This window comes from Gossypium hirsutum, chromosome D08 (genome assembly GCF_007990345.1).
Source record: "Gossypium hirsutum isolate 1008001.06 chromosome D08, Gossypium_hirsutum_v2.1, whole genome shotgun sequence".
NCBI lineage: Eukaryota > Viridiplantae > Streptophyta > Magnoliopsida > Malvales > Malvaceae > Gossypium > Gossypium hirsutum.
The window spans coordinates 62,065,159-62,091,397 of record NC_053444.1 but is presented as its reverse complement, the minus strand read 5'-3'; the positions used below and the strand labels follow the sequence as shown (position 1 = coordinate 62,091,397).

The 26,239-nt window shown below is 29.0% G+C and overlaps 1 protein-coding gene across 1 annotated transcript; it reads right to left on the bottom strand.

Annotated features, from left to right (window-relative positions):
• Positions 1-18,869: 18,869 nt before the first annotated feature.
• On the bottom strand, positions 18,870-20,789 carry LOC121219928 (cytochrome P450 94A2). The gene has a single exon (XM_041098696.1). It carries the CDS (start codon positions 20,481-20,483, stop codon positions 18,963-18,965), a length of 1,521 nt encoding a protein of 506 aa, XP_040954630.1. The 5' UTR covers positions 20,484-20,789; the 3' UTR covers positions 18,870-18,962.
• Positions 20,790-26,239: the final 5,450 nt, after the last annotated feature.

The window sequence follows — 26,239 nt, the reverse complement described above, 5'->3', positions numbered from 1 at the left end:
GACATCACTATTGGTGGTGGAGTTCTCAACATACTCATCCTCAAAAATCAGGTTTTCGCCCTAAATGGTGGGCGACTCTACTAGTGCAGCCCTACATGGCCTACCCTTACCACGTCTACCTTGAGTATTCATAGTGTTCTTGAAAGTTTAAAAAGCTAAAGTATATCTACAATTTTCATGCAAAAGTTCAAACATCATTTATCTTCCTAAATATTCATAATCTAAAGTTCACAGTCTATTTAAAGTTTTAACAATAATTAAAATAGGACCGACATTGGAGTCTCAGATTTCATTTCCTACAAAAAATCAAAATTTCAAAAATTTTGTGGCATGGTTTTTCCCAAAATACCCCTTTAATGCATACAACTTATTCAAATTCCTATGGTTCGAGTTTAGAAAACATGGCTCTGATATCACCAAATGTAACCACCCTAACCCGGCCTAGATGTTAGACTCAAATTTGGAAGATTACATTAGTCACCGAAGTGACTCAATGAGCTTATCAAAGTTTTGAAATAATCATTTTAAAACTTTTGTTTATTTTAGACAAAACCTTAGTCTATTTTCAAAAAAACTAGCGAGTTTAGGAAAAATCGATTTGGATTAATTATGTCATGTTGTTTACTTTTCTTTTAAAACTTAGTTAACTTCCCATTTATTTATTACTAAAATCTCTAATAAAATTTAGCAGCGAAAAAGTGATAATAGTTTAATTTTTAATAAAAACTAGAGTTCATGTATATTTAATTAAATTTTATATTTTGATCCAAAAGCATGTTGTCCGAACAATCTCAAATACAAATATAATAAACATATTTACTCATAATTCCTGCAAATATATAAAAACATACTAGTAATTCAGTTAACAGGTGATGGATTCTATCATTAAACATATTATCAAGGGCTTAATTAAATAAATTGAACACTAAAAATAGATCAGGAACCAATCAGGGACTAATCTAAACAAATTATAAAATTTTGGGTCAAAACTGTAAAATTTGAGTTACAGAGGACACATTGCCATATGACTAGACCGTGTGGAAGGGGTAAACAACCGTGTGGCTAGGCCGTGTGATAGACCGTAGCCTTGTGGCATTCACAAATTCAACCAACAGGGGAGACACGATCGTGTTGTAGGCTGTATGGAGGGTCCTAGGCCATGTGAGAAACGAATTTCTTAGGGTTTCAGGGTGAACATGGCTATGTAAAGGGGTCATGTAATCTACACGGGTGGCCAACACACTCGTGTGGTCGCCCGTGTGGCCCTATTTCGAAGCTCGATTTGTCTCGATTCGTTTATAAAGGAACATACACCTATTACCGAAAGATCGAGCGATGATCCTTACGTCCAAACCTGATTCAGGATACCTACAACGAGTCTTCCATCTGATAATTATGAGATAATTAATAATAGATTTCAAGAAACTCAAGATTACCAAGATTTTTGGCAAGATTCGTAAAATATCCATTAATTTGGATGAACAATTAATACTGGATGTAAATTTTATGAGAATTTGGGATTGTTTTTTCTAGTTTGAAATGAACTTACTGTTTCTTGGCGAAATTAAGGATGAAATTGACAACAGTTCAATTCAGACAAGAAAATGAGTTCATATTGGGGATAAACTTTGATTCGGGTTTGCAAAGAAAAAGAAAATGATAATTTCAACTGTAGAAGCCCAAATTTGTCCGGGCCCTACCAGCAAAACAAATTTCAGCCCAAATGGCCCAGTTACATTACAAAATTAATTGGACCAACCCAAATACAAACCATAGGCCCAAATACAGCCCAAGCCCAATGAAAAACAAGGGTTTCAGAACCCTAGTTTCCCCCATGTGCGCCGTACACCTCTGCAGTACCCACTCTTCTGCCACCGCCGTTCGCTACGTCCCATCCGCACCTGCCTCTGACGTCGCGCCGCTCATCCATCACCCTACAAACACGCAACACAAGCAGAAGCAAAAGGAGACAAGACCAAAATTTTATTTTTCTTTTGGCTATAAAGCCGATTTGTAAGAAACGAAAAGGGGGGAATCGGTTTTAATAAACCGATCTTTGCATCTGTAAAAGGTCTCTTTTTCACAAATATTCAGCAAATAAAATACAACATTTTTAAGAAGATATATTTTCTGTTTAGGTATTTACTTAGGTTGTTTACTCCTATTTTTATTTATTTTCTATTTTATATACGAAAACAAAAAGAAAAGGGAAAAAGGAACTCTCCGGGAGTCGCTCCGTCTTCTCGCCATCGGAGACTCTTTCTCCGGTGATGGAACCTATTGAAGAGAGGCATAACGGCCTTTTCCCCTTTATTTTTAGTTGTTTTGAGGCTAGATCCGGACTCAGGGGGTCGAGATCTAAAAAATAGGTATTTTTTTGCCTTCGCCAGCCACTGTGCGCGGCGGCACCGACAACGGTGACCGAAATTCGACACGGTGGCCATCGGTCGGGGTTATAGACTAAAGGGGAAGGTGTTTGAGAGGATTTTAGTTGTTTTTTTTAAGAGAAGTGAAAAATGAAGTTTTTTGGTAAAAAAATTTAATTTTTATAGCACCTGGAAACGGCGCCGTTTTGGCTTGTTTCAGAAAGCCTCAAAACGACGTCGTTTTGACATGGATCGGACCGACCCGACCCGAATGCGGTCAGGATCCGCGTGTTATGCTTGGAGGGGCTATTTGCGCTTTTAGCCCCTCCGCTTTTTAATGCCTCCGCAATTAGTTTTTTTTATGTCTTTAAATTTATCCCTTTAGTTTATTTTAAATTTCAATTTAATCCCCTTTGAAGCTATGCGTTTTAGAGGAGAAGGGAAAATTTCTCTTCCAACCCCTCTATGTTATTCGCGTGTTCAATGTGGTCCCTTCCCTTTGATTTTATTTGCGATTTAACCCCAAATTTTAATATTTTATTTAATTAGGTCCATTTCTTTATTATTTTGGTTGCTTTTTTATTAAGATTAATCAATACCGTTATCAACATTATTAATTATTGTTATTATTATTTATTCCTATTTACCTTTTAAATTTCACTTTTATATATATACATGATTATATTTTATGTATTTTATAATTTATATACTTATGTATTTATACACACATATTCATACATATCTTTTAACATACATATGTACATACTTACACTGCTTTATTTTATAATATACATACTTATATCTTTTATCTTTATGTAATATATATGTATACACATGCGAATTTTTATTTATATATATACACTTATGTTTATGCTTTATAATATATATATACATATACATATCTACTTTTTTTATTTATATATATGTACATATTTATATTTTTATATTGTTGTATTTCATATATACATACGTGTTTTTTTATTTACATATAAACATACTTATACATACTTTTTATGTTTTAAAAATCTTTTTTTTCTTATGTATATTTTTCTATATTTTAACTTACATATACATATTTTTTATATATTGTACAAAATGTATTTATGCAACAATATATATATCTTTTATTTTTTATAGTTCTATTCATTTTCTTTGTTCATCTCTTTATTTACATTTTCATTATTATTTTGAAAGAATGTATTGATTTTATTTGCTTATATGCATTGTATGTCATTGACTTGTTCTTTTCATCTAATTTATTTTCATTGCTATTGTTCATATTTCTATTACACCATCATATCTAATATTGTTGTATGCATATTAACATTGGTTTCATTTCTACCATTTTGAGTTAGATTAATTCGATGAATCATGATTTTTGAATAAAGCATCGTGTTTAGATTCGAAAAGGTCGTACCCTAACTTACTGGGTTTCGATTTTCACAATAAATCTAAATACGTGAATCTTTTCAAACTCAAATTTTCAATGATCTCGGGATTTATAAAAGATCGTATCCTAACTTACTGGTTGTGATCTCATTCTTAAACCTGAGATGACTAAAATATCTTTTAAATAAGCATTTTCCATTTGTGTATCGGAAATTTGGGACATTGTATTCTAACTTACTGGATATGATTCTCTTTCTTGATTAACGTGAAATATGTTTCCTTTTTCTAAAAATTTTCAACGTTTTAATACAAAGATCGTATTTTTTTAAAAAATTCTTCAAAATTTTCAATTTTTTGACACTAAGACATTAAGTAATCAACTAGGTACCAATTTTGGGCGTATCGAGTGTGCTAATCCTTCCTCGTGCGTAACCGACTCCCGAACCCGTTTTTCTGAATTTCGTGGACCAAACTTGTTTTTTTAATAAAATCAAATCGTTTATTAAAAACAACCACTTTTCGAGGTGATCCGATCACACCTCATCAAAAAGGATCGGTGGCAACTCCCATTTTTGTTTTCATTTTCAAAAACCCAAGTCGACCCCATTTTCATCCAAAAAAATGGTGTCAACATCAACAATGGAAGAAAAATATTTGCAAAGATGATAATGAAAAAGAAAGAGCAAAGAAATAGGGAAATAAGATGCAAACTTCTATTTGGGTTTGAAAAAAAGAAAGCAAAAGTTCTAATGTAAGTAGGAAAAATGGTTAAATTCTTAGGATTTCAAATGTTAAGGGGTTTCCCCTTCTTGCCGAAATTAAATGAAATGGAAGGGGAGCATGACATGATTTGAACTTGGGAAATAATGGGGAATAGATGCTTAACCATTTGGGTTGCTGCCCATACTTGTTATGTTTCGACCACATTTAATATATATTCTAGTATGATTTTGTTCCTTGGTTGTCGAAAAAAACGAAGAGATCGAAAATGGGGAAAGTGTAGCTTAAACCTAGGATTTCTAGGGGAATACACTAACTACATTCCCTATTTATTTTGGCAATTTATTTTGGGGTACTACATTCCCAAGAAAGCTTGATTGGAAGCCGAGCATGGATGAACTGAAGAGAGAATGGGAGTATAAAACCAGGTTTGGAAAAAGTTGAGGGTAAATTTTGTATGGTGGTCGTTTTACTCATTGAGAGTGTAAAGCCCATTTGAAGAATCCATGAAATAACGTAGTTTCTAGAATGCGAAAATGTTGTAAGTAAGGTAGATAACGTGGTTGTGGGTTGCCATAAGTCATGACTAGCGAGGTCTTTGAATGAGGTGAACTTGTAGATTAGGTCATTAAGAGATCCAAATTGATTCGTTAAAGTGGTGATGGATGATGATGATTTATAATCGTTGGGTGAGAATATGTGAAGCAAAATTTGTTTTGGTTTCAACTTTCACTTTTTTTTCCATACACATAAAAAAGTTTTAACAAACAGAAAACATAAAAAAACCACGTTAAAAGAAATGGAAAATGGAGGGAAATAGAGGGAGAAGCGAAAAAGAATGGAAAATAAAGGAAAGTTAAAAAAACATAAAAGCAAAACATCAAATTGCTCAAAACGAAAAAATATAGGGACCAATTGTATAATATAACCTAAAAGTTTTGTTTGAAATTATGATTTAACGTGCTACGTCAACTTACCGTTATACTGCTAACAGCATTTAACAGCTCAATAACTAAAATATTACAAAATGATAACGTAAGTGATTAAAACATAATATTTCAAACATAAATAATTAAAATATAATCTAAGACAAACCAAAAAAAATAACTATTTTAATAGTTTATCCTAAAATATACTAATTATCATCGGTAATGATTAAGTGAAAGATTATTAACCGCCATTATCGAGAATAAAAAGGCTAGAGCACTAGTATAAAAGTTTCTACCACTAGTATATATATAACCCTTTTTTGGCTTAGGAGAACTTTTGTAAAAGAAAACTACACGTTTAAATTAAAACCAAGTTTTTATAATTATCAATTGCACTTCTTTGTTTCTTAGGGTTAAGTTGTTATTATTATTGGAGACATACTTTAAATGACCATTTAATTAATTAATATTCTCAATGAAACAAAATTAGGAAATACTAAATAAATTTTACGTACTTCATATATATATATATATTAAATTAATTATATTTCATTACATTATCTTTGTTATTTATTCTTCATCATATGTATTGTAAGAAAATACAATATAAAATATCATATGTAGTATTGATATGTCAGTAGCAATGATAATGCAATACAATACAGTAGCAACAACACAATAGAATACTTGTAATTGGGCAGAGTTGAAAATTAGAAGAAGAATTTTGTTGAGGCCTATATGAACAGTTTTCTTAAGATAGATTCAACCTTTACTTGGTGCTTTGAGTAACATTGGACGTCTGTCTCCCAGGATATAACAACAAACAATCGCAGTAGTAGCACAACAACATTGATCAATCGAACACATCTTACCTTTCTCTATCACCAGAAGAAATGGATTTAGAAGGAATTTTTTATATTGATGGTAATTTATGTGTTTTTGAAATATTCTAATTTGGTTTTATATAGAGGAGAGGAAATGAAGGAGGAGATTTACGATTCATGAAGAGTTTTGTTGAAAAATTAATATATATAAGTGAATAGAGACAATGAATGAAAAAATTGTAATATTAAACCAAGAAATACAATTGTTTAATTTGAACATCAATTTATCATTCATCACTCAACAATTATTTTCCAATCTATATTTGAAATTATAGTTTAATAAATAGAAATATATGAATCTGTAAAAGTGAATGAGTCTTTTTAATGAATGCCAAATATTATATATTATTAATTAATATTTGCTTTCTTTTCGGAGCAAATAAGGAAGCTTCTTATTGCTCATTTACATATATATATATAGATCATAGTTTAAGGGCTAATTTGGTAATACTTTTAAAAAATGCTTTTAAGAAGTATTTTTGAAAAATTTGAGTGTTTAGTATTGCTGTCAAAAAGTGCTTTTAAGAAATAAAATGTCCATTTTAGACATGATATTATAAAGTAACAAATATGTATTTAAATAATGTTCAAATTAGTTAATATTATGATATTTTAGCAAAAATATAAAAAATAATTTATTATAACTTATTGTTAATATTTTAATATATAATATTAATTTTAAATATTTCTAAGTAATTAATATTAATTATTTATTAAATTTAATTAGACTATATTTAAATATTTAGATATAATAATTAAATATTTGTAATTAGATATTGACACAATTGTATTATTTTAAAAATTATTTTTTTATTTTTAATTAATGCTTTTAACATATTTGTATTATTTTATTTTAAAATGTATTTGAATATATAACTCATATTAGATATTAACATAATATAGAAAACATAAACCTAACAAATTAAAATATTACATATATTTGGATTAAAGTTTCAAAAAAGGGATAATATTTATATACCAAATATAAATACTAAAAATTTACAATAGCATTTACAATTTAAAGTTAATTCATTAAATTAGAAGCTATAACATCTATTGTTAATTTCATTTGAAAGAAGAAATAGTAAGGTTAAAAAGGTAAAATACCAACCAAAAGTATTTTTGGGCTGAAAAAACTTAAAAATTTCTGCTTTTTTATTTGTGAAAAAGTACTTAAAATAAGTTAAAAAAATTTCTACACTGATATTTGTTCTTTATTACTTTTTAGATAAAAATACTTTTTAATAAAAAAATTCATTTGAGAAACATCGGAAAACACAATCTAAATAAAGAGAATCTGCATACTTTTTGGCTTTGGGGTGAGGGGAAAACGACAAAAACACCAATATCGAATCCCAAAAAATACTGATAATAAACCAATAAAACTAAAAGCTTTAGAATTTAGGATGAATCATGCTTGAAACTTCCGTTCTAGATAAAATGGTGGAAAAATCTTACACCTTTCTCAATCAAAGCCACAATCTATATTGGACTATAACATCACACGTATTATAACATATAAATATATATAAGTTAATATATTGAGGCAAGTTTTTGAGGTGTTTGTGCAAGTGTTAATGAAAGTGGTTTATTTGTTAATAACTTTTTTTTATAATTTTTTGAGCTTTGAATGATGTTAATATTGGGTAAGTATGCAAGCTCGACTTTGAATATCAATTCATTTGAAGCAAGTTATCTTGAAGATTAGATTATATCGAATCAAGCAACTATATCTCTTAGATTGTGAAAACTAGATTGAGATAGTATTAAAGACATATCTCCGAAGAGTCCGCTTAATATTAGTCTTTATATTGTATTTAGCTATTTTAATTGTTATTTTATAAGGAATTGAATTGTAATTGATCTCTAGTATATTAGCAAGTCTCGAACACTCTTATATATTGGGAGACTTGTATAGGTTTTGTAGAGAGATTTGAGAGAACTTACCCATTCAAAATGGAACGTTTTATTGAGTGTATTTTAGAGAGTAAATAAGTTTGTTTATTACCTGAGAACTTAGAGGTGAGTGATCTACATCTTAATATACAAAAATAAGATTATTATACTAGGGATGTGATAGAACTTGAATTACTTGTTGTATTGAAAATTAAAGATAGTGGATTTACTTATTGAACTAGGTTTTGTAAATGTAGAGAAACCAATCCTTCATATAATTGTTTTACTTTGTTTTTTATTTTATTTTGTTCATTGCGCAATCGAACTGACCACTACAGCCAAACACTTCCTCTCAAACACTCTATCTTCTAAGTAATTAGCAACAAGTACACTTTCTAATGGAATATATATACACTATATACAAAATAAGATTGAGGTGCCACTGCTTAAATATTTAAAAAACAGGCATGCACTTTCCTTGGAAATTTTATTGCCGAAAGCAAATTGGGAAGTGGGGAGGAAATGACTGCATGAGATATGCATTTCGAAATCCCCCCCCCCTCATTTATTTTTTTATTATTTTAGTAACCAAACATCAATTCCCTTTCCAAAGGGACGTATTCCATGTGAACACCAGCTTGCAATACTCCACAAGTATACACAAGTATATAATAACTAAGCCTTTATATTTCCATCTTCCTTTTACAATATCATGGTTTGGTCATAATCTTTTTTTAATATTGTTCAAAAGTTTCTAACGTAATTGATGCATATACATATACATGTATATCTATACATGCATGGCAAACAAAAACTTTTTTCCAGATTTGAAGAGTTCAATCATTCTTAATTAAGATGTCAAATTCGAATATTATAGATGAATAAAACAATATTAAGAAAGTTTTTATTCTTATTTAAAAATTTAACATTGTTATAGGATGAAAAAGAACCCGAAAAGATAAAACAACAACTTTGAGAAGGCAAAATACTAAGCGTGACTACCGGTGCTTGGAAGCATAGGGATTATTTGACCTCAAATTTCTTCAATATGTGTTGTTGCTTGACCATCAAATCCTATTTCTCTCCTAACGTTTTATATAATTAATATTTAAAATTCAAACATTCAATTTATCAAGATATTTGTACTTGTGATGTATATAGATTTTTTAATCAATCTTATATTCTTATATTAATCTAAAATATTATGTATGTTAATATATATACATTATATTGAATTTTGTAAAAATAAAATAAATAGTTAAAAAATTTTAATCCATACCAAATTTGATATAAATGATCTATATGAATAGAGTATGAAATATAAAATTGGATTGTTAAAATATTAATCATAAAAAAATTACAGATCACTTAAATTTTACACTGATGAAAGAAAATCTCCCCCATAATAATAATAGTAATTTCCACAATTTCCATTCCTCTAGATGGAACCTTTCAAAACTCAAGACTAGCTTACTTTTTCTTTGTAAATAAAATTGAAACTTCATTAATTTTTTTCAAAGAAATTGAAAAAAAACCAAAATTTATTTTCCACCCAAAGAAAAAGAAATATATAGTTCATTCTCAGCATGGTGCTTCATCCAATGGTTATAATTAATGTAATAAAATTTGATGGTCATGATTAAAATGAAGTTTATCATTAATATGGGTCAAGAAATTAATTTATAAACAACCCTTTGGTAGGTTTGCCTTCTTGCACCTTTTTCTATACCTATTTAATTCAATGGAGGCTATAGAAACGGTTGATTCCATATCTTAATTTCACATTAAGATTTTCTTTTAAATAAAACTACAAACAAGCATAATCAAAATTTAACTCTCACACAATCAGTATTCAATAAATTTAAAATTTGATTTTTAATATTTGAATATCTTTTTATCTTTGCATAAAAAATTTAAAAAAAATAGTTTAGAATATATTATAATCCTTGTTGATTATCGAGTTCTCTCTCCCTTTTCTTGGAGTCCATTCCTCACATTTATAAGATGCAATTCCCTGCGTGTCTTGAGTGATACTCCCTAAAGAACTAAGTTGATGAGTTGAATGTAGGCGAGCAGGGGGAAGGCAAGCTAGACGTGGCGAGTTGAGGGAACCTTGGCAAACTGAATTGGGCGGCAAGCTAATAAGAAAGGTGTGGTGAATTAAGCGATTCCAGGAGAAGAAAGGCGTAAAGTGAAAAGGGTCAGGTCAAACACGGATCTTCAGCCGGATAACGGAGTGCCCTATAACATTCCCGTTCAAAGAGATTTGTTGTGATAAAGCTTTTAGCAATGTGGAATTGTCATTCAACTTTCTATACTACTTTTTATCTTTAAAAAACTTGGGATGGTATTGGGTTTAAGTATGTGAATATAGTCGAAAAATCACACACACACATCATCTAACTTAATTTATTATACCAAAGTATAAACACAATCTCATTGCACATTCAATTCTTTTGATTTAGTTATGATCACGAATAATGTAGGTTTTAATCTATGTGGGATAACACCACTTTAATAAACTCTAGATAGAAATAAAGAAACCCATCATGTGACAAAATTCAAAAGTAGTATCATTCAAGAACTAAATCAATTGCTAATAAGAGGTTCAAATTCAACATAAGATTATAAATAGTGAAGCATGATTTAAATAATGCGATTTTAACATTTTTTTCCTTAGCTAAAGTTAATATTTTTTTTCAAATGTTAATTCATTTGTGAGTCATATTGTGATTTGTAATTAAAGATATAATTGGAATTGAAAAGTAAAAATTAAGAACATAAGAACTGGTTATGTAGTTTGGAATATCTTTCTAATGATTTATGCTTAACTTATTCATCAAATTATAATCTCATTTCTACACATTTATCTAGTTTCACTTTTTCGATAAACATGAAAATAATTTATTTACAAAGTATTTTGCAAAATAACAAGTTCCTATAATGCACTAAATTGTGCTTATGCTTATTTCAACTCTCCCATAAATTGATAACCTTGCAGAATCGAAGAGTTTTAGTCAAATATGTGCATGCACTTTCAAATCCCTTTTGGTCACTAGTATTAAAGTATACTAATTATCATCATTAATGATTAACTGAAAGATTATTGACAACCTTATCGAGAATAAAAAGGGTAGAGCGCATGCTTTGTGATTTATAATAAAAAAAATATTAATTGCAGACAAGAAATAGTGTTTAATGGTGGAAAGTGATGATGATGATGGTTACTACATTTAGTTGTTCAGATTAAAAGTTAGTTTAAGCATTGATTTCTCCATTAATCGTATGTGCCGGCTGTGATTAAGGCTTTTTTGCTCCTTTTCTATAATTTAATTATTATTGTTTATGGATTTCATTTTCCCAATAATTTGGGTGCCTGCATGCCTTGCCAACAAAGTTTATTAATTGACTGATGAACTTTGCCGTGATGGGATATACAGCAAACTTTTTAAGAATCTTTGATTAAACTAATCACAGCTTGATTATATTCCACAAGTTCATTCATTAGCGCACACACATATATATAGTTAAAGTAAGCAAATCTGAAAATGCCTGCTGATTATGGCTACCTTTTTATCTCATCATTACAAAAATTTCTTGCAATGAAAGACGAGAGCCTTCCCTGAAACTGCGTTGTGCCTTCTGCTTTAAGATAATTAACTATCATGGAATAACCACTATATATATAATGTATTGTGAGTTTATAAGTGTATACATAATTCGTGAATGATGTGATATTGTTTTAATTTATTTTTAAGGAATTTTATATATGTGGCAACATGTGATTCAATGTTAATGTTAATGTACAATTTTTTTTTTACAAGAGGATAAAAACTATAACTAGATTAGACAAAGTTAAGTTATTCCAGAGCAATCATCGTGTAGCAGTTGAAGAATTTTATTCAACGGTTGCATGTAAATGTACCTACCCTAACACAGTTGAGTGATGTTATTTTACTAAAGTTGCTTGAATCAAATGAATATAAATTTACATAAATGAAACAAAATATCAAAATCATTTCTTTCCTGATTTGTAATATGTAAAATAAATTAAATATATCTTAAAATAAATTAAATAAAAAATACAAATTCAAAATGTAACGTACAACTTTAACAAGTGAAAAGCTAAGCATTTTCCTATGGGTGAGGAGTTGAAAGATATGTCCCACATCGGTTCTTTGGTTTTGTTTTTTTTAAGGGATGGCTGCACCCATTATGTCGAAGGCGGCGCTTTGTAGGTCCACAAATTTGCTTTGTAGGTCCACTAATAAGGGTCTATTTAAAGCTAATAAAGATTAGCCACTAATAAGGGTCTATTTAAAGCTAATAAAGATTAGCCACTAATGAAGTTCTGGTTTAATTGTAATTGTGAGGGATTAATAACTTTGACCATTTTAGTTTAGCTTTAAAGTCTATATTTAAAGTTGCTCTTACCAATAATATTATGCATGTGGTTGAATATGCTCTATGCATGCATAATATATATTCATATGATTAGAGGTGAGCAAAACTTAATTCGATTGAGAAAAAAAATTTTAAATTTTGAATTAATCGAATTGAGTTATTTGAATTATTCAAGTCAACTCGAATAAGTAATTTGAGTTTGAATCGAATTAAATTTTACAATTCGAATACTTCAAATAACAGATTGGTATAAATACCATTTTAGCCCCTATCAAGTTTGAACATGAGCAACTTCATCTCTCTCAACAAAAATTACAAAATAATTCAAAATAATTTTCAAAAATTTAAAATATTTATAAAATTCCAAATTTTATATTTTTTAAAAAATTCTTAAAAAATTCTAAAAAATATATTAAAAAATTTAAAATTTTTCTAAAACATTAATTTTGGAATCTAAATAAGTTAATAATAATTCAAGTTTATCATACTAAAGTATTTTTTTATTATTTTGCTTTAAAAAAGTTTTCAAATTTATATGCTCTAACATATAATTAGTTATATTGTAACAAAATTTTAATTTAACATGTTTAATTTTTTAATTTGACTCAAACAATTTCACTCGACTCAAATTTCATTTAACTCGGCTCAATTCGAAAAAATTTAAAATCGAGTTAAGATGATAAAATAAGACTCGTCAACTCAAAATTTTTTCACTTGATTCGATTGAACGCTCACCCCTACATACAATGAGTCTTGACAAACATGTTTGGGCTTCAATATATTAATATAATATTTTATTTTATCTCAAATTACAAGTTACCATTTTATCATAATATATAATCTATGATGATAAATTTAGTCTCCAATGTTTACATATTTTTATCAATTTGACACTTACACATGGATTGTCATACAAGTTATCATTTTTAAAAATTTAATGTTTTAGTCGATATTTCCGTTTAAAAAAATTATTAAACATTTTTCAAAAGGTTGATAGTCAAATTTGATTCTTTTTAAAAGGTTGAAGGCAAGGGTGAAGCAAAAAAAAATTTAGGGGAACTGAAATTAAATTGTAATCTTTATGATAGTAAAAATGTAACTTTTAAAGGATTAAATCAAAATTTTATCATTTTTAGGAGGTCAAAGTGCAATTTTACGTTTACTAATTTAGTATTTTAAAAATTTTAAAGGGCCTAAATGAAATTTTTTTTTCTATTTTAGGGAGGACCGGGGCCCTTGCCAGCCCCCTAGATTCGTCCTTGATTGAAAGTCAAATTCAATAAATGTTAAAGGCTAAATTTGATATTATGTGTTATTAAAAGGATAAAAATGTAAAAATAAAATTTTGAAGAATAATTAAAAAAAATCAAATCGAGACAGGACGAAGAGGAGTGGAGTAGAGATAATTGTATTTGACATATTTGTACAGAAGGTAATTATTTTTCTGAATTACACATTTATATTGAATGGTAAAACAAAACGTGCTAAGAAGTAAGAAGCAGTGATAAATTTAATAACAACGGAAATAAATAATCATATCGGAGAAAGGAAACCATCATTTTGCTCCTCTGGAATTTTGCTTGGACCCTTTTCTTCAGACAAAGCTCGTTTCCTGTTTGCCCAAAATATTTGGGCTTCACCTACTGCTTGTTGAACCCAATTTGCTATCAGCTTTTTACCAAATGTTATTATCGATTAAATTTTGTTATTAATCATCAACTAAATGATAACCTGAATTCATTTAAACCAAATTATGTCATTTCTAAAATTTTAAACAAAAAGATATCATTATATGTATAATGTCATGTTAATTTACAATTTCTACATAATATTCACATAAAGATGTATTATTTTAGTTAATGAATTCCATGATAACCTTTTGATTCAGGACTAGGTTTCAACATTCAAAAATTATAGAGACTAAAAATGATCAAAATCTAAATTCACAAATTACACATCATGCAGGATTAATGAATAAAAATATTTTTAATTTAAATTTAATCATAAAACATATGTGATGCACACAAATATTTTTTTGAAAATGTGACAAGTACAATCAAAGTATAAATACAACTATATGCCTAAATAATCGCAAGCATGAAACTATTACAAAACAAATTGCTCAAGGAATCACAAAGTAGAATCAAATCATTACAACACGACTGAACTAAAACCTGGTATAGTCCAGACTAAAGTCAACAAATTGAACATGACAACTACACATGGTGAGACTTTAAGACTCACACATAAAATTACAAATAGTGGGTCTCGAACCTAAATATTTAAAAATTATACTTCAATTTTCATAATGGTTTTTTAAAGTTTTCTTTTTGGAAATAGTTCTAAACTATCATTTTATTTTTTTAACTTTAATTTATTAAAATTTAATTTTTATATTTTACGTAAATCGAGAAATTAATTCAGTTATAATAAAAGGGTTTATTTTTGCTAATTTATTACGTATAAATACTAAATTATTTATTTTTAAGTCAATAATTTAAAGAAAAGATTTAACAGCGTTATTCAATTTAATTAATTTCTCAATTTTCGTAGTTCATGATTACACCAAACAATAGTTTTCTCTCACTTGTTCTTAATCAAATTGGTAAATATGGACAAGCGGGAGGCAAAGTCCTCGACCTTTCAAAATGGTAAAATTTCTTTTAATATCCTTTAAAAAAATTTATAAATTTATATAATAGTAAAATTATTTTTTAGACCCAAAAATTATAATTCAATTCTTTCCCTAATTTTTTTCTACTTTGGCCCAGGTTGTTGGATGAAGATCAATCTCCTATTCTCTTTCTGACGGGTGTCAAATGTTGGATATCAACGTATGCCTTATATGGTATGTTGAATTTCGTTTTTAACAAAGAAAAAAACAACATAAATTACAATCCAAGTTGAATAACTGAAAACATCTATTAATCCGTAATTGATGGTTGAACCACATGAAAAAAACTCATTCTGTATTAAATACAAATATTTGAAGCAAAATGAATAACCAAAGCAATATAAATTAAGAGTATGAACGTTAAAAGTAGAAAGTCAAAAAGGCAAATAATTATTAAAGTTTATAAACATATTTTTATTTTAATTACTGAAAAATTATTAATTTAGTAACTATCGTTAGAGAAATTTTATATTTTGATCATTTTACTGTTAAATCTTATCATAAAGATGATGTGATGTTTGTTTAATTAACATTATGATAAATTTAACTATAAATATTTATACATTTGATTAATTTGATCCCAATTTTATTTAATAATAATTAAAGAATTCAAAAAATAATAAAATTAAAAAAAAAAAGAATCATTGTTAGGTAGTGTACTTTCTCATCTCAATTTTTTTTTTATATATTATTACCTAAGAGCTTGATATTTTGTCCATTATTTGCTTTAAAACATGGCAAATGAAGCATGGTTGGTACTTTAAATTTAATAAAAATAAGGACACACCCAAAGTGCTGAAAGATGGTGGGATGAGATGTAGCAATCATATTCAAGATTGTGTTTCAATGTAGTTGAAAGCAATGGATGAAATTTGTCATTATGTTAATTAAAGAATCATCATCCTTCTATTAAGATTTAATGGTAGAATGATAAAAATAGTAAATTTCTCTGGCATGAATTAGAAGGATGAAAATTTAAAGGGTAGAAAAATAGTAAGATGGAAAATATAAAATTTCTTTCCATAGGTGTGTTTGATAGGAAATATGAAAAAAATGGAAAGAGAATGTAATTTTCCTTCCATCCATTGCTTCGTGGAGTTGAAAAGTGAAAGGAAATAAAATAAGGTAAACAACACCAACTATCCCTAAACTTTGTTTAAATTTACATTTCAGTCACTCAACTTTCAAAAGTTACATAACAGTCACTAACGTTATTAAATTGTTATATTTTTGTCATTTGGTTGTTAACTTCTGTAAAAGAAAAGTAACGTTGCATCTTAAGTCAAAGGGTTAATAGCTAATTTGGTACCTAGGATATAGTTAAAATATCATTTTAATATTTTAAAATTTTCTTAACAATAACTGCCAATAAATTTTAAAATGTAACTTAAATAAAAATATTCATATGAACTATCAATTACAACAATAAAAACCCAAAAATTTTGCAACTAGTTTTCCACGTCCAATCTCATAAAAAATCAAGTCTTTGAACTTCCACATAATATATATATATATATATTCATTCACTTTGATCCTATATTCGTTTCTTTCATTTGCTTTATTGTTTTACGCTCTTTTCATTTTCATATTTCTTTTTTTTTCTTTTTTTTAGATAGATCAATGTCAACTCCATTCTTCTCATATCACTAAAAATAATATATATGTTTTATTTATAGCTGAAAGTAAAATCATGACTTGAAATTTGTGAGAAGAAATGGTGAGTTTGAAAAAGCTGAAGATGAAGAAGAAGAGCACTTCGCATATAAATTTAAAAAATTCAAAAATTCAAAATTGAAAGTTAATAAAAAAATCCAATCAATCTAGTAACGGGATACGTAAAAGAAATGATGAAGGGTTTAGAAAAGTAGGGTATTTTGTATTATAAACTAAAAGAATATTATAAAACATTTTGTTGTATAACCTCTTAGTCCAGTGACAAGAATATTATGTTATAGGCATAAGAATTTAGATTTAATCCTCATATAACCCTATTCTTCTTCCTCAATCATTAAAAAAAAAAAGTCCTCTGTTTGATTTATCGCAACCTCTCTATTATTTTGTTATCTAGAGAGCACAATAAGTTTTACCTATGTTAGGCTTCAATGCATTGGCTTGGCTAATGGCACAATAAATAACTTTTATTTACAAAAAGTACCACATTGGTTAACAATTTATAAATTTAGATACCAACTAAATACAAATTGACACTTCAGCGTCAAGAACTAAAATATTCATTAACCCAAAAACTCTTGTTCGCTGAGAATCGAAAGGGACAAAGTCAACAGAAGCAGGCACAACGAACGGCCATTAATGCTTCCCGTACTTGTTAAACTTTATTATAATATATATATTTTATGATTTTGTCCTAAAGAAATGATAATGAAAAAAAATAGGGAGAGTGGGACGCGTCACACGTGCACCCAATCTTAAAGAGAAAACGACAGAAGAAATTGGACCGCACGGAAGCTTAAGAAACAAAATATATGGTTTTCACTTTTAAAAAGGAAAAGATTTGATTTAATTTAATTCCATTTCCATGAGTGTGTGTTCATCACAGACCAATAAATATCAATGTTAAATAAAGTTTATTTAACAAATATCAATAAAGTTTATTTTATTCGGTTTGAAATTTTAATGAATAAAATATGTTATTTTCAAGATATTTTGATTTATTTACGAAAACCAATCTTTAGAAGATTGGATTCGAGTGAATCAATTAATTCCCTAGGATGTGAAGATTTGATTAAGATAATACTATTGATCTTGGAGAGAATACCATTTTAAATGGGTTACTTTGTATTCACCTTGATTCTATATTAATAAGCCGAAATTGATATATATTTTGAAGCTTATCTAGATTATGTAGTGAAAGTTTATTGAGTACATTCTAATTTGCTTATCGATGAACATTTTTGTAAGAGAGTGCAAACTCTGTTATTGTAAACATTAGTAAAATGTTTATTGCCCAAATTCTCAATGAAAAGATTTAGAGAAGAATCTTTTTGTGTTTTAAGTACAAATGTGAGATTTTTATATTAAAAGAGTAAGCTATAATTCACTTATATTTGTGATAATAGATAGTAAAATTACTCATTAAACTTAACTCTACATACGCACGTCTATGTTCTTTCTATTTCAATACAGTAAAAGGAATCTAAAATCCCCATGTGTTGGAATCTCTTGAAAACGATGAAAACTGTACTCTCTTTTTTTTCAATCTTTAAGTGACATTGACTATTGTCAAATAATTATTACCAATTTATGTTTATCTGTTTGTTTTGTTATATAAAAAAACATTTTTAATCACAAAACTGAATCTCCTATAAATTATAAAGTTATTCAAAATAAAAAATTTATAATTTCAACAAAACTTATAATAATAAATTTAACCTTCAATTCTTATATATTATATTGATTTAATCATAATTTTAATAAATTAACTAATTAAAATTTACAAATAATTTTAATTTAATCTTAATTTCAAAAAAATATAAAAATACATTTTTTATATAATTTATATGAACAATAAAATTATTTTTTTAATAGTTTAATATCACATTAAATTTTTTATCTTAAATTTCAAGGTTTTTATTGAAAATAATAAATCTAAATAAAAATTCTAAAATTTAAACTATTGAAAATAAATAATATCCACATCACACACCTCTTAACCAATAATTAAATTCGTTAATTAGGTTACCTAATCAAGCTTTCCCCTTTCCTCCACCTTGATGGGGAACCCACCTTTCATCTTAGACGTCATATAAGCAACAAACACAGGCTGAAACCCTTCTTCCACCGCAGGCACCACCTTAAACCGCCTTAAAGTTCCGGCAACCACCCTTTTCATCTGCAGGAACGCCATCTCCTTTCCTAAACAAATCCTGGGTCCGGCCTGAAACACCGGATAAGTATACGGATCTCTCCCGACGAAGCTCCATTTCCCGGCCTCATCCCTTTGCAACCATCTCTCCGGCTTGAACTCCTCCCAATCGGATCCCCATATATTCTCCATCCTCCCCATCGCGTAAGGTGCGTACGTCACAACCGACCCTCTCTTCACCACCGTCCCGTCAGGCAAAACATCGTCTGCCATCGCTCGTTTGCTGTCCGTCGGGACCGGAGGATACAATCTCATAGACTCACACAAGGAAGCGTGAATGTAAGCCATGTCTTTAACTTCTTCAAAAACCAGCATATCCGATTTCTCTTTAATTTCTTTAAGGATTTCCTTTTCAACTTCAGGGTGTTTATGTATTAACCAGAAGAACCATGTCAATGCCGCCGATGTTGTATCCCGACCGGCGAGTATAAAGCTGATGACTATATCCGTAGTGAAATTCTCATCGGAATGACCGGAATTTAAAAACCTCGATATAATATCAACCGAGTCCAAAGACGATTTAGTAGCTAATTCTTGTTTCTTTTCCCTCACGATCTTCTTAGCGAAATCACGTACCTGAGAGATGGCGATTTTGAGTTTCTTCTCCGACCCAACATTGAAAACCCGTTTGATTCTCCAAGTCAATGTAATCGGAGCTCGGAACCGTTCACTACTCAGATGAGTAGCATCTTCAAACGCGTCGGCGAACTCAGTTTGCGGCAAAGACGGTAAAAGACATTCCGGGTCATACCCAAAAGCAATCTTGCAAATATTATCAAAAGCAAATCTCTGAAGAACATCCTGCAAATCAAGCACTATCTTGCCGGTAACAGCACCGGATAACATCGGAACCAACCGGTCGTTAAGCTCAGCATCAACGACGGTTTCTACAAACTTACGAAGAGACCTAGTATTAAACTCGTGACTCGAAACCTGTCTCTCGAACTTCCAAGCTTCCCCATCGGCGTTAAATATTCCGTTGCCGAGAAAATCAAAGAAAACATTAATGAAGAACTCACCTTTTGGGTAATTATTAAAACGGGTTTTGAGTATATGCTGGACATTATCGGGGTTCGCCGTGAAGATCTGACGGTAACCCAAGATGTGGTGAAGAGTGTAAGTTGCAGAAGGGCAGTTCTTGAGGATCCTTGTGATCCATTCCAGGCGGTTGCTTTGATTGGATTTGATGTCGAAATAAGAACCGATTAGTGGGTAACGCTTGGGAAAAACATTGGGCATTGATGGTTTCTTGGACCTGGAGCTTTTGATGAGACTCAAGAAGAAAAATGGGAGAGTGAGGAAGAAGATGATTGATAAGGTTAATACCTGGATAAACATGGTGAATAGCTGTGATTAATGGTGTCTTGAAAGAGGAGGTGAGTACGGAGACAGGTTCCCAGTCTATAGTTTTCAAGAAAAATGGATTTTTGCTTAGAAGATAAGCATAATACCTTTGAAGCCCTTCTACCACTATATATTATTTATATTATACATATATAAATGCATGATAACGGTAAGGGATGACAACCATCCCGTCCCAACTTTAAAAAATAATATTAGTTAATTTTCGTTTCTTTTTTAACTAAAAAAATAACATCAGTTAATCTTGTTAACGGGTATATAAATATACATTTCTGTTTTTTTAGTTTTTAAAATATACGGAATGCTATATATATTTAAAGTTAGAGAGTCAAATAAATTATTATATTATTTTGATATTAGTAATAGTAAAAGTACCTTGGAGGTCCTTCCATTTGTATTTTGATATTAGCAAGCCACGTGTACCTATTTTATTATTCTTTTATCTATGCTAGTTTTTAGTAATAGAAATGGATGAAATTGCCAATAGAAATGACTAATTTGCTTTTTGATGTAACGAACAAAGACTACTTTGTCAATTTTTTTAGTACAGGTGTAAAATATAATTTGGCTTCTAGTACAAGCGCCTCCATGGCACTTCTATTTGTTGTTGGCAAAAGTTGATGCAGTGTATATTTGAGTGTTTAAGTTTGATTTCATGTTGTTAGAGTCTGACTGAATTGGTTGGATCAAGAACCAATTGGGGCATTGGTTTGATTAAAATGTTAGACAAATTGACTTGCGAACCGATATGAACCGGTGTGATAAAACAAAGCAGAGTTACATCAAATTAAAAAGATCAAAAGCACCCATCGCTTTGTCCTGTTGAAAAGTATTTGAGATTTCATTAGGAATAGTATCAAAGATTTATAAGCTTGATTTCCGCATAAGGCTCAATTTTGCCAAATAATTTGCAATCACCATTGACCTTCAGTTCTCAAGAGTCGCTAAACCCTTCTAAACACTATAATGCCAGAATCATCCAATCTATTGTTAGTTAGAGCAAGGATCACTTTTTTATTGTCAGATTGAACTGTGCCCTATTTACATCCTCTACTAAGAAGGATGTCTAACCCATCAACGATACCCTAGAGTTCAACTTCGAAAGGCGTGCATCAACCTAAGTATCGGTTGAATCCCAAAATTCAATTTTCTTCTTGATCTCAAGCCACACCGCCAGTAGACGCGTTCTCTGTAGTAATAGGCACAACCCCGTCCGTAAACAAATGAGTCATCGATCCATCATCATTTAATTTTTTATAAATATATTTATTATGTATATATAATTGTATTGCGTAAACACTAAAAGAGACGGAAGGGATGACGAAATGCATATGAATGGCGGCATGGGGACTGGGTGGTGATGGATAAGAAAAACATGTTAATTATAAATTAAGAAATTAAAAATAATGTGATAAACTAAAGTTTGAAATTGTTTTGAATTCAAGATGTGTATTAAGTAAGTCGAGCTAATTTTAGTACCAACTTATTAAATAATAGATCGGTCGAAACTTACACTATGTAAGCAATGTCGTCACGCAATCTAACTCCCCATTTCATAAGTTGTTAGCCCAAAAGCAGGTCAACTGAATGCTCTCTTATCGGCTAACACATTGCTCAACTCAATTTGTTTATAAAATTTTGGTTATTTTTTGTGGAACCACTACTACAGTATAGCCCAATTTTAGTTGCCAAAATTAAAAGCCCACAATTTACTCATTTGTTGGACATATTTACAATTTGGATTAATCTACTTCGTATATTTGCAAATAGTGGATCTTTTAAATTTGATTGGACTTATTTTATAAATTTAATTTTGGGTTCTTTTTTTATATTTTTTGAAATTTGTTTTCAACCTTTTCAATTTTAAGGTATATTTAATATGAGCTTTTATTTTGAGTTCGATCATCAATTTTGGGCTTTGACCCATTAATTTTTAATATATAAAATAATATATTATATTTTATTAAAGATAAAAATAAAAATACAAAAATAGCAAATTTTCAATAAAAAAACCAAATAATAATGAAAATGGAATTTTACAAAAAGAAAAGAAAGCTAAGTATTTTTTGATTTTTCAAAAAGAAAAGAAAGCTAGAACTTTTTTGATGCCTATACAATTGAATTCTCCTCTCTATTTATAGAGGAAATAAAAAATGCTATACAACTATTGTTTGAATCCCGAATAGTGTTTCTGATAAGGATTCTGGCTTCAATGGATGTGGTTGCTTCCACGTCTCATTTGTCTTGTTGCTTCTTTAATTGCATGATCATGGTTGCTTCCATATTGCCTGCTTGAGTTAATGCCTGCTTCAATCATGGTTGCTTCCATCACTGCTTACATCATTAGTGTTTTGATGATAGATCTACGTTGCAATCTTTGTTGGTTGGATCTAGACTTCTTCTTTGGTCTTGTCATAATGGATTTGATGATAACTTCCACATTGCCAAACTTGTTTGTTTGTTTGTTTGTTTATAAGTGTTATTACATCATATGTTTTATGATGCTTTTCACTTATGGCTGCCTTTTTTGACTTTTAGCCTTCTTGGATGTTGTTGAGATTTATTTCTTCAATTTCATCCAAATGTAATGAATCTGATGAAAGTCTTGGTGAATTCCAAGTCTCCTATGTTATTCTGATTTGTTCCAGAATATGATATGGATAATCTTCAATTTCTATGTCGGCTATCTTTTTTAATAGTCACAAAGATTCTTCATCTCTGTTTTCCTGAATGTTTCCAGTATAATATGCCACTATCCTTCTTCCATCAGTCCAAAGTTAATAAATATTTTGCTGAAGAAGATCTTGGGCTGTTGATATTAAATCAATCCCTGCTTGGGTTTGATAATAATTAAAATTATTATAACATTGTCAATGGTTTTTGTCAAGTGTTCTTTGACCTTATTTACTGCAGATAGTCGGGGACTTCCAATCATCCTTTGAATAATCCATATATGATATGGCTGATAAAATATTTATTTTTCAGCTATACCAATAGGCTACATATTTCAATAATAAAATAGTAGAAAAAGTCATCATTGTTTATGATGTTTTGTAATTTAGATTTTACCACAGCGGGAAAATCCTTTAAAAGATGAAAAGAAAAATTTTGTATAACTATTTCTTTTACAAAACCCCATTCAATCCTTATTATATCAAATGGTTCATGATCCAATCTATATTTTATAGTTAGAAAACTTTCACCTATAAAATTAGTAAAAACATAAGATTGTAGAAAATATTCAGAAAAATATTTTTGAAATTGAATCTGCTGGTTGCGGATAATTTCATTTATTTTTATAAATATTTCTACAGGTCAAATCTATCTAGATTTGTTAAATAAACATATTTTAAATATCGTATTCATAATAGAATTGTTTTTCCCTTTATGAATAAAATATTGAAGTATATCAAGAAGATTGTTTATCTCCTTAATATCCATAAATTTCATTTGAAATTCATCCCAATCTCTGTATAAGATTGATTTTAATAGTAAATCTTCAGATTCACTTTCCTTAGTTGTTTTTTCAACTAAAAATTCTGAAAATTTGGTAAGAGCTCTTCTGAAATTTGCTATTTGATCAGAAACATGGTTTTTCCATATTTCATTAATAAAATTATATAAATCTGGTGATAAACCAGGACTACAAAATATTTTATTTTTAAAAGATCTTTTATATCTTGTTCTCTGCTCCCTTAATAGTTTCAGCATAACTGGCTTGAAATGCCGAATTTGGATCTTGGGACCATTGTGATTGACTCACCTTTTTTGGGGTCAATGGAAAAGAAGTTCCAACTAGTTGGTTTACTATTGGATATGATAAAACATTTGTTCCAACTGGTTGTTTTGCAATTGGATAAGACACATAATATCTCTGGTTATGATAGAATGGTATTTGAGTAGGTACAATTCCTTATTTGGAATTTGTTGCTGCTTTCCCTTTATTGGGTTTTTTGGGAACGGTAGCCCATTCACCAACTTGTAGAGTTTTTTTACCTCTATCCATGAGGCATGCTAAGATAATCAGCAATGATATTATAAGTACCTTTTACATATAACACTTTAAAGTTAAAGGTACATAGTTCATTATACCACCTGATTCTTCTCGGAACAGTTTCCAAATTTTTATTAGTAAGAAATTTTTTAACTGCCTGATTATCAGTTTTTATGATAAATTTTTCAGGTGCTAAATAAATAAGAAAATTTTTTATTCCCTTTTTTATAACTAATAATTCTTTTTCATATATAACATAATTAATTTCATTTGGTTTAAATTTACCCGAACTATATCCACATATTAGTTTTTCATTATTAACTATTTTAGCTTTTAAAATACATCCCCAATGAATTTGTGATGCATTTGTTTTTAATATTAATTTATCACATTGTTTAGGTAAATAAACTTTTGGACTTTGATTTATTTCAGATTTTAATTTTTTTAATAATTTCAGAGTCTTTTTTAGACCAGTTAAAAGGTTTATCCTTTTTTAATTTTTCATATAACTTACCTATTTTTTCAGATAAGTTAGGAAATAAATTTCTTCCATAATTAACAATTTCTAAAAATTGTTGAAGCTGTTTTTTATCTTCAATATTTTCAGGAAATTCCTTTATTTTTACTATAATATGATCTTGTAATTTAAAACCATCTGCAGATAATTGTAATCCTAAAAATTCTATTTCTGTTTTCTTTAGCTCTATCTTTTTAGGGCTTAATATAATTTCATGTTTTAGGAATTCTTGAGAAATAGTATTTAAATGTTTTCTATGTTTTTCTAATGTATCAGAAAATATTAAAATATCATCTATATATACTACACAAAAAAATTTTATATTTATTGAATATAGAATCCATCCATCTTTGGAAAATTTAAGGAGCATTACATAACCCAAATGACATTACTCTCCATTGGTAATGACCATTAGGAGCACTAAAAGCTATTAAAGGCTTAGATTCATCGGTTAGCATGATTTGTCAAAATCCCGACTTACAATCAAATTTACTAAAGTATTTAGCTTGTTTAGCCTGATTAATCAAAACATCTTTTCTTGGAATAAAATATCCATCAAAGACAATATTTTGATTAAGTCTTTTATAATGAATGACCGTTCTAGCTTTTACTCTTTTAATCTTAGCATGGTTTCTTACCATAAAAGCTGGACTAGAATGTGGACTATTAGTTTTTTTTATTAATCCTTTTTCTAATAATTCATTTATTTGAACATCAAACTCATCTATATCTTGTTTATTATAGATCATAGGTTTAACCCTAATTTGTAATAGCCCGATTTTAGGCCTAGTCGGAACAGTGGTTTCGGGACCACAAATCCGACGAGAAAAAAAAATGTAATGGCCTGAATTTTCAGAGGTGTCGGAACGGTGATTCGAGATCACTAAATTCGACAAATGGGTAGAAAATATTATTAATTTAGTAAGTATAAGTTAAATGTGAAGTTAGGAAAATTTTTGAAATAGTGAATAGTGCACTAGAAATAAATATTAAAATAATTAGAATCAAAATGAGGTATCAAGACCTCGGGGATTTTAAACCAAGCCATAAATATTTTTATAAATATTTATGGAGTGTTAAAAAGTTAGTATTAAAGTTTCGTTAAGAAATTTTAAAGTTCCGATAATTAATTGAGCAAAAAGGACTAAATTGTAACAAATGCAAAATTTTGGGAAATGATTAAATAGCTTAAATGATAAAAGGAAGAGGGCTTAAAAGGCA